The following is an 11,021-nucleotide window of genomic DNA, read 5'->3' as shown; positions in this document are numbered from 1 at the left end:
TTATGTTAAGTTTGACTCTTTAAATTTTATTGACTCATTAATTTGTTTCATTTATGTTTCTTTTACGTTTCGTTCTTTTAACATATCCATTTGATACCGCAAGCTAGTTTATGACCTACCTAAAAGGATGATAATAATTTATATGCCCTACAGAATAGATTTTAAACGTTAATTATAGTGTCTTTAAATTAAACAATTATCACTTAACTAGGACTCTTAGTAGACTCTAGTATTTGTCGAAGTACCAAATAAATGTATAGTTTTACTTTTAAAAATGACTACAACAAAAATCATTAACTGTTGTGACCTTTTCTCATAAAAAGCGCGACAAAAAAATATAGAGATCATAGTTAGATATCATAATTTTCCAATCTCTATATTTGTAACACGAGTTCATTTGTTATAGGACAAAAAATCAAATATCAATAACATACGCAGATAGCGATATTATCTTATCTACCGATAATAACGAATAAAAAGACTCAGTTTACTTCCAATGAAAACAGTAAGAATCTATACTTGATATTGAAAGTGTGTATTTCAAACAATAATGAAGAAGTTCATCGTATTCCTCGCCCTAGTGGCGATAGCTACCTGCCAAGAAGGTATAGCGCTGTTTAAGTATAATCCTTAATGTAAAAATTATAAAGAGTTTGTTGGTCTTATAATCAACAAAAATATTTTCTAAAATGTATTTACTAAGCCTCCCTTTGTGTGAATCCACAAATGCTATAAATAATCGATGAAAACTATTACTAAATTTATCTTCTAGGTCTGGAATCTTGAATTTTGATAAACATTTTACGCCATAAAACTGCTAGTGCTTATAATAGCGGATAGTTAAATAACCTGATGTAGGAATACCGGGGATCAAAAATTTTTTAAATGAATGTATACATTTTTTATCATAAAGTAATTATTGTTATTATCTAAATCCTAAACGTTACAATATTCTGTTTAATACTAACATGTCTTTCAATACAATTTTAATCAATATGAATTTAATTTTTCAGTATATGAAGAAGTTGTCCCAATGCCCGGTATGTATATTTAATGATAACAAATTAACTTTAAGATTTAAATACACTTTAAGATTATCAAATATTTTATTATAATAACAAATTAATAATTATTTCAGTTGATATAGTCGATCAAGATCCTAGCAAAGGTAAGCATTAATACCATTTTTTTTAAGAGTGGGAAGCTAAACTAGTTCGGAAAACAAGCGTACGGTCCATCTGATGGTGAACGATTGCCGTAGCCTATAGACTCCTGCAACATTAGGAGCATCGCAAACACGTTGCTGAGCTCTGGCCACCTCACCACAAAAACACAACAGTTCCAAAAAAAGAAAGAAAAAAATTAAGCAACAAAAAACACCTGTGATCTTCTGTCATGTTCAGGCACTTTTCAATTCTGGCTATTTCCGATTTTGTAAAGAATATTTCCTGCTGCCCCGTACCTCAATAATTAATAATTATCAATAATTTATAATGTTGGCAGTCCTTGTGCATGTATTCGAATTCTATTGTTTTTTATAAACACAGTATTATGTCATTTACATTGTTTTTTTTTTCTTGTTTTCATGAATACAAATTTAGATTGAGCGGTCATCACAAAAAAAGATTTTTTTTAAATACATTGTAAGCAAACTATCCAACTCTAGTATCAAAGGTTAATTTTTATTTCAGTTCACGTGGTTGACGGATATCCTGATGTTGATAAAGGTACGGATTAAAAAAATTAAATATTTATCACACGTTCCTAGTATACATATTCGAATTATATTGTTACTATTTAATTTTAATTTTTTTAATTTCATTTGTCTTCTTTTATTCATATATTAGCAGCCAGTTTAAGCTAATCTTATAATCTTATAATTTTTCTTTAATTCACAAAGTTTCGAAGTGAATAACTACTAACCTTTTTAAGAGCCATTTCACAAAAATCGGTAACAATCCGCGAAATTGTAATATTTTGACGTCGTTAATCTCAGTGTTGGATGCAATAATGTAATTTATATTCTTGAAATATAATAGGGCAACCTTTGTTGTAGTCCATAGTCAGATCAGAATTTTGATTTATATTATGTGTATAAAATTATTAACCTTTTCATCAGCCTCCTCCCTGGGTAAACGGTTGCAATGTATACTTTGAAGTCCTACTTTTCAATAACCTCTACGTTGAAACCATTTTAAAAAAATATCATAATATGTGGAATATAATTTTGTTGTCCACTATCATAGATTTTTATTCCATTTGTATCTCTATTAAACGATAAAAAAAATTTAAAGTTACGAATATTTTCCAAATATGTACAATTTTAAAAGCGTTATTTCTCTTAGAAAACTAAGAAATTTTAACGAACTATCTTCATCAAAGTAAACTTACATCATTAAGGAATACAAAAAAAATAATTAAAAGATGTAATTATTTTTAATACATTTTATATTAAATAATAAAAAGATAGTATATATTGCCACGCATCAAGCCCGGTAAATCAGTCGAGCGCTAGCGCTCTTAGAGGTAAGGTCCACGCCAAATTTTGCGCAGCCGTCTCTTTCGCTCACACGCGCCAAGCGCCTGTTGTTATAGCGGATAAAACGCATTTGATACTTTCATAATAAAATATAAATAAAATAAACATATTACGAAAATGACTGTAAAATAATATAATGATAATTTCTGTAAACAAATGTATAATTTAATTTTCTTTTCTCACACTATCAATACAAATAGGCATTTCAATCTGTTTGTCTTGTTATTTGTTAATTAATATGTTTGTCGGTGTCGATGTCATTAAATGCTTTTTTATTCATATCGTAAATATTAGATTCATTCGTAAACTGAAAAAACTAAATCAATTTAAAAAAATTGTTTCATAAAATTGATTTTTTTAATTTTATTTTAAATTTATTGACTGTTGTTATATAACATACTTGAAATTTTTAACAAATTAATTATGTAAAAAACATTTTATACCATAGTTATAATTTTTATTATACATCAGAAAATGATCACGATGGTTTTTTGGTTGTCACACTATACGTACTAGCACAAAGATCGCGCGGCTCGTACGACTCGCGCGATGCGACCAAATTTACCTAAACTTGCAGAGCGTAAAATTGTGAAATGGCTCTTAATGTATGTATGTATAAGAACAGATTTTTAAGCTCATTTATATCATTTTTTTTTTATTTCAGTTCACGTAGTGGATGTGTTTCCCGGTGAAGATGGAAGTATGTATTCAATATAACTTTATACAGTAGATAGATACAAGTTTTACATGTTAGTTATTACTTTGAATATTATCTATAATACGATATTTACTTTTCACACTTCAAAAATCAAAGGATATTATTATGCATATTAAAACGAAACCTATAAATTTATCATTATTATATATTCATATCATTTAATCGTAGAAATGAAATAAAATAATGCGATTATTTTATCTAAAGCTTATTTGTTTCAGATTTCAACATGGATAACAGTGAGTATTAATTTATATACTTTTAATATTTCGAAATTAATTAAATGCATTATTTACAAACAAGTTTTTTTGTCTGTCTGTCAGTCTGTTTGTCTGTTCCAGCTAATCTCTGAAACGACTGGATCGATTTTGACAGGACTTTCACTGGCAGATAGCCGATGTGATAAAGAGTAACTTAGCTAGTTTTATTACAGAAATTTATTTATTTTATAACTCTGTGAACTGAACAATAACTTTTTTGTCAAATTCCACGCGGACGAAGTCGCGGGCACAGCTAGTATAAACAAAATTTAGCACGCCATGAATAAAATACACAATGTTTTACTCTAGTATGTATGTTATTTATTGTGGTTATCATGTTATGTACATAAAAATTGATATAAAAACAAAAATACGGATAAATTAAATATATTGAAATCTTGGATTGCTCCTAAAATAGTTCGACTTATTATACAACTGTAAGTACTTTATATCATAGTAACATTAAAACACCTTTTTTACAGTGATTATCGATCCAGGTTTTATGATGCCTACTGTTGGTAAGAATAGACAATACCTATTATTATATTTAAATTCATGACATATTCCTTATTAACAATGTAATTAATAAGATATTTTAGGAAACCAAGATGGGAATTATTCGAAAAATAAAAATAATTAACGCAACGCATGTAATTACTTGTAAACTAAATTGGTATCTCACAGAATACAAATTCTAGAAGTAATTTAACGCAAAAAGGCAAATATATATTAATAACATACCAATAACACTTAGATTAAAACGTAAATATCATTAAATTATACAAAAATATCATGAAAAGCAATCTATTGCACAAAACTTACTTGAAATACAAAACTTCCTTAAAAAAATCTTCGCCTGATTATTATTAAGATATTTATTTACAGATAACGACGGCTACATGCCAATAAGTAAGTAAATGTTATATAAGCTACGTAAGTTTTCGCAGACTACCTTAAGAACTAGTCACGTGCATAGTATTAAAAGTTTGGAGACATATAAAAGTTAAATATACAAGTTAATAACTTGAATTTTAAATGTTATATATTATTAGCCAATAAAATTACTAAATTTTACCAACACTTGCATTTGCACATTTTTTTTAAATATATAACTAGATTAGGCAAAAGAGCGTACGGCTCATGATAGTAAGCGATTACCGTAGCTTATAGACGTCTGCAACACTAGAAACATCGCAAACGCGTTACCGACTCTATCCCCTATTCCCCCCAGGAGCTCTGGTCACCTTACTCACCAACGGGAACACAATACTGCTTGAAATCAGTATTATTTATGATCTTCTGTAAGGTCGAGGTCCTACCTCAGTCGAGCTGCTCTATATTTTGAGCAGGAAATTTCCTGCTGTGCCCTACCTCAGTTAAGTTCAAGCAAAACCGCTACTATTAAGTAGTACATAATTATTTTTGTTTTCAACAGACATTGAACCTGCATTCATTGACCCTGAATTTGACCCTACCTTACTTGACCGCAACCATTATCCAAAAGGTAAGTTAATCGTCAATTTTTATTATATTAAAAACATATTCTATAATAACATGAATTTGTAGCCTTATTTGTATACTTTACGTAAAAAAATATTTTTAGTAAATATAATTCAATGACTTAGATATGATTTAGTTAAAAACTATAAGTACCCCAGATAGATCAGAGTTCTGAATCGAAATTCTACTTTTTACAAACGCATTATTCATTTTATCCAAAAAACAAAGCCTGCGGTTTCACCCGCGTTAGTTTAAAAAAGTTATTTATAAAAAACGGAATAAAATATAATTATAGCCTCGTTGTAAATGGACTATCCAGCACAAAAATTATTTTTAAATTCGAACCAGTAGCTCCTGAAATTAGTATGTCCAAACAAACAAACAAACTCCTCAGCTTTGTAATATTAGAATATATAACAGTATAAAATTTTGATATAAGTTCTGTTCTTTACTTTCCTTTAAAATTTAACATAACCTGTAATAAAATAACGATAAGTTCTGATTTAAATATGTTTGTTTTATTTTTGTTTCAGTCTCAGACAATCCCCTAGCTCGCGAGCTGCCTGAACAATTTAATTAATTCAACAAAACATAATTATTTGATTACATATAAATGTACAAACTGTTTATAATTTTATCAACATTTGTGGACCTAGCCTCTTCATGACAATATTAATCAATAATGTAGTATGTATGTCAATCTATGTAGATTAGAAAATGTAGTTCATTCCTAGTTAATAAAAACATTTACGGAATATTATGTATTTTTTATTTTGTGTGTTTGACCTGACATTTATGCTAGTATATTTTTTCCATTTCAAATATCACTTTGTATTCGTAAAATGTCGTCCTTGGTTTTGTTTTCCGATTTTCTCCCGTGTGAGGGATGACAGAGATGTTATGTTTGTAGGTTGCGTGTATCATTCGATACTCTATTTATTATTCCTAAATTCTTTTACTTCCTTTTAACCAGCATAAAATAAATAATCACAATTAAGTAAATAGTCATAAAATATTCTAACGTTGTTTCTTCACGCTTCTGTAGCTTTCCTTTTTTTCCCATTTTGTTAAAATTAAAGTGAACTTTACCAGTAGCCCTGGAAATATTATGGTTTAATAATATGTGTATGCACGCAAATAATACGTAAATGTAACGCCAATCAACTTTTTCCAGTAATATTATATTCGTATTATAGATATATACATATATACTACCATACATATATATATATACACGGTCGAATTGAGTAACCTCCTCCTTTCTTGAAGTCGGTTAAAAACGGACACAGCTTAGTACAAACTAAAACTGGGTGAAACCCACGTAATTAATAATGACGAAAACTTACACAATGCGGATGAGGGTCATGTTTTTATAGACGGAGATTGGACTTTATCGAGAGCAGAAAAAAGAAGAAAAATCGAGAAATTTGATATTTGTATCACCAGTGCTGAGAAGTTGCCTAAACAATTTTCACTAGCAAAATTTTTTGATTAAGAAAAAATTGTTGGTATTAAGTTTAAGGTACTCGTTCGATTTGTAAATTTAAGAGATGCAGAAAAATTAATGGTTTGTCATAACGTTAAAGGGAATGGCTGGAAAGTATACAAGACATGGAGGTACAGTCATCGTATGGAATTATACGAGATATAGAACCTGAGCTGTCAGATAAAGAGCTTATAGAGTCTATTAAAAGCAGTAACGGTTGTAAAATACTCTCCGTAAAAAGATTATCAAGATGCAGAATGATCCTTGGCGAATACCACGGTTTGACGAATGCAAGCTGAGTAGGAATACGTTAACCACAGCATTTAAACTCCGTTCCGGTCACATTCCACTTAATAACTTTGCTTACCTGATGAAATAGGTACCATCTCCGTTGTGTACCGAATGCGGCATCATTGAAGATGCAGTTCACATTATGGTGGAATGTGTCCGAAATGAAGATATTAGAAATGATATGCTGCAAATAACTCAAAATTTTAAAGAGCTTGGAGGTTGTAATTCAATTTTGGCGTAACCTCTCTCAAAACCGGCTAAACTATTGTACAAGATTCTAAACATTGGAATGCGACGACGACTTCATCAATTTCTTGTGTGTAAATATGTGATGTTCCTGTGGAGTGGCGTAGTCCTTATGGACTAAAACTCCTTAAATAAAGAGAAAAAAAACTATTTATTTTACTTTACCATATATCGGTTCAGAAAACTGTTTGTAAAAAACTTTAATTTCTCTCGTAAAAACAAGTCAGTTGAGGTAGGGCACCGCAGTATAGGTATCAGCTAGAGCTCCTGGGGAGGGTCAGGGGTGGGGTCGACGATGCGCTTACAATGCTTTTGGTGTAACAGGTTTGCGTCTTTAAGCTACAGTAACTGTTACAGCCTGTCAGGAAAATAGTGAAAATAAGTTTAACGACTATTTAACAAATAACCAAGATACAGGCGTTTGAACATTAAATACTTTATCTAAACATTACCGTGTACTAACAAACAAATTTTTTAGCTTTGCTTATTGATTCTCTTACCTTACTATTCTAGAGCTAACATTTGCTACCATTGCATTAACTTATAAAGATCAACCCTCAAAATGTATTAATCTCTATATATAAAAATTTCGTGTCACGATGTATGTTCTTTTATCTCATATGGACTCGGTAGGTTCGCAGCTATCGGTATGTAAGCAATCGAATTTGGTAGTTTTCCGGACAGGACAAAGTCTGCCGGGTCTGCTAGTTATTAATAATTTAATTTATTTAAACAGGTTCAAACCACTTTTCGATAATTTACCCTATTTTTACTTATTTAACAATTTAATTGTAATATTTGTGAAGCTATTATTTATTAATCCTCCAACTCGCAATAGAGAACCGTGGTGGATTAAGCCCCAAACCTTCTCCTACATGGAGAAAAGGTTTATGCCCAACAGTTGGATGCTACAGGCTAAATCGTATAATATGGGATAATTTCTAGCTACAAGCTTACAAGCTAACATTCGTTGCCTTTACTACTAACTTACTTTTTAATCAGAACTATAGTTCTAAAAGTATATTTAATTAAAGTTATAATGTATGTTTATGATTATAGTATATGTGTATGATTTACATACTTTACTCGCCACAGTGTGTTTAAAACATTTTTGTATCTACTGTTATCTGCTTACATAGGTCATGAATTTATAAAAACGTAATCTTGAACATAGAATTTAAAATATAATAAGTTTAAATAATTTTAAAAAGTATACCAGATTTTAAATTATTCCTTAAAAATAACCGTTTTAATTTACTATAATTATACTAATAGAACTGCAAATTAATTTTAATAGTAAGGTAAATTTATTTTTACGTATTTATATTAAATTAGTGCAATATCCGTCTTTATATATTTTTTTTCTTATAACTAAAATGTAATCACGTTTAACCAATTCATTGAACAAAATAGGACGCCAATATTACTTCATTATATTTACAAAATGGGATGTAAAGAATTTCTGAAAGAGAAATTTAAAGAGATCAATATGACCTCTTTAAATTTCTCTTGACCTTTTAAACGCAGTATATCTATGAAAATATAATGTACATATGGAAAAATAGGCATTTATTTGTTAGCCGTAGTGATCGTCGTGCCTCAAATGTAGGACTCACTAAGAAACAAGCACAAATTAGCATTTCCTAAATGCCGACTGAGGAAGAAAGTCGTCCCTTTATAGAAATGTTTAATTTAACATAATTATAATAAGATTCTGGTCGGTTTAATCTTTGCCTTTACTGAAGTTTTAAAAAAGCTTAGTATAACATCAATGAAAACCTTAATGATGAAATGGTATGAGACAGAATAAAGCTCGGTCAGGCTATGTCTGTGAATCGCCCTGTAAATAGATATAGTTGCAAATATTATTAGCTGGTAGCATGTGATGGTTTTGACATACACGATTGGCTGTTTCGTGTTTGTCCTGATCATTTCATGGTCATACTAAAAGGGTACCGAGGGTCTTTTCCTCCGTTTTTTTTTCTCTTGCCCTACTTTAGAGATATTACTTTATTTTATTTATTATATATTTAATAAAGCCGAGGATATAATAGGAAGGTAATGTCTACCGAGCATTAAAATTTTTGAGTAACTTAATATTTTGACTAAGTTAAGGTTGCTTATATCACTGGGTACATTACTTTAGTTTGTAATGTGCCTAATGTTAAAATGTAAATTTTTATTTTATCGCTTGATGTTTTTGCTAACTTAACTTTCTTTTATTATTTTTGTTTTTTTTTTTTTTTTTTGTAAATGATATTATTTTTGACATTCGTTAAGTGTGTGTTTCACCTTATGGCGAAATAAATGTTTTTATTTCATATCAATAAGCAATATAACAAACGACGTTAAAATTTTCAGTTTATTAAAAATATTATAACTAATAACGATATTGTAACTAAGTTAAGTTTTCTGGATAACACTACGTACATTACCTAAGTCTGTAATGTACCTAAAAATGTAAATTTTTACTTCATTGTTTGATATTTTTGCTACCTTAACTTTGTTTTAATTTTGTTGAGTTTTTTGTTTGTAAATAAATATTATTTTTGACGATCGTTAAGTGTTTGTAATCACCTTATGGCGAAATAAATATTTTCGTTTCATATCATTTCTCTTCCTTTCCACCTTCACGATTAAAGATATTCTAAAAACAGTCAAAACCAAGAATGAGAACAATATAGTAAAATGAGTAGCTATTGAATCGTATGACACATTCGTCCATAAAAACATTCTCCAGATTTACATCACATCCGTGATATATCCATATATGACAGACGTATTATATGAGAAAAAATCAAATATCAATAATAAGATAACAGACAATATAATCTTATCAACTGATAATAACCAGTTAAAAGAGAGAGTCCATCGATCATATTCGAACAGTTGAAATCTATTTTTGACACTGAAAGTGCCTTTTAGAAAATGAAGAAGCTTCTCGTTTTCCTCGCCCTGGTAGCGATAGCTACCTGCCAAGAAGGTATAACTTTGTTTCCGTATATTTCGATATTTAAGTTAGTTTGAATATGTAAGTAAGCCTTGCGAATGGTTTTTAACCATTTGGGACTCCATGCGGACTCCTGCTACACAGATTTAGGGCTGGTTTCGCGGGTTGTGGATAGCATTATCCTGCACTTAAATTATTAACAGTCGGAGTAGAAAATGCTGAGAGGGCCTTTTTCTCCTCAATTAATAAACTAAAGCCTCTACTTTCACAATTACGAATAAATGACTTGGAATTCAATGGTGTAAAACAAAAATTTATCGCTTTTTAATGTTTACGCAACTTTCACTCATTATAATGAAACAACTTTTTCGGTATTATCGCGATTTATTAGGTTTTTTAGATGCCCGATGTTTTGGATACTTTACTTGCTGCAACCATGGCCACAGAGGACTGTCCTCTCGTGTCCATGGTTGCTAAACCTAACAAACAACGATAAAATCCGAAAAAGTTGTTTCATTATAATTAAATATATAAAAGCTATTAAACTGGGGAATCGTTCGCCTTTTTCTAATTGTCAATCCGAATCAATTGCTGTTTTTAAATGTCATTTGTTTTTAGCGGGGGAAACAACAACAAAGTATATTCTATAGTTATTATAATTAATAGGTAAAATATTTTCCACGTATAAAAATTAGAGAAATAACATATATATAATAGATATAATAGAATGTAATAGATTATAGAAATAGAAGAGGAAAAAATGTCATGAACAAAGTAGAGAAGAGAAATGTTCATAGAAATGTTTCTATTTTCCTTATCAAATACAATTAAATATACACAGAATAAGAATGAATTTAATTTTTCAGCTATTTGTGACTTCGACCAAAGTCGTTGTATACAAACTTAGTACCTATAAGGAATAGAGTTTCTTCAAATTACTTTACATTCATCCATCAGACCTTACAAGTCCACTGCTGAACGTAGGCATCCCCTAATGCTCGCCATTTCATTCGGTCCTGTGCCCTCTGAATCCA

At 29.8% G+C, this 11,021-nt stretch overlaps 1 protein-coding gene across 5 annotated transcripts; it reads left to right on the top strand.

Moving 5' to 3' along the window:
• Positions 1-490: 490 nt before the first annotated feature.
• LOC123661675 lies at positions 491-5,771 on the top strand. 5 transcript variants are annotated; one of them, XM_045596624.1, is made up of 9 exons: positions 491-605; positions 1,139-1,168; positions 1,692-1,727; positions 3,204-3,239; positions 3,476-3,493; positions 3,997-4,032; positions 4,400-4,423; positions 4,950-5,018; positions 5,548-5,771. In XM_045596624.1, the coding sequence occupies exons 1-9, from the start codon at positions 551-553 to the stop codon at positions 5,592-5,594; spliced, it is 351 nt and encodes a 116-aa protein (XP_045452580.1). In that variant the 5' UTR covers positions 491-550; the 3' UTR covers positions 5,595-5,771. The 5 variants fall into 5 exon arrangements, with proteins under 5 accessions (XP_045452580.1, XP_045452582.1, XP_045452583.1 ...); XM_045596626.1 differs by lacking the exon at positions 1,139-1,168; XM_045596627.1 differs by lacking the exon at positions 1,692-1,727.
• The last annotated feature ends 5,250 nt before the right edge of the window (positions 5,772-11,021 follow it).

Source organism: Melitaea cinxia, chromosome 17, assembly GCF_905220565.1.
Source record: "Melitaea cinxia chromosome 17, ilMelCinx1.1, whole genome shotgun sequence".
Taxonomy (NCBI): Eukaryota; Metazoa; Arthropoda; class Insecta; order Lepidoptera; family Nymphalidae; genus Melitaea; species Melitaea cinxia.
The sequence above is the reverse complement of the archived record's forward strand: the minus strand, read 5'-3'. Positions and strand labels throughout refer to the sequence as shown.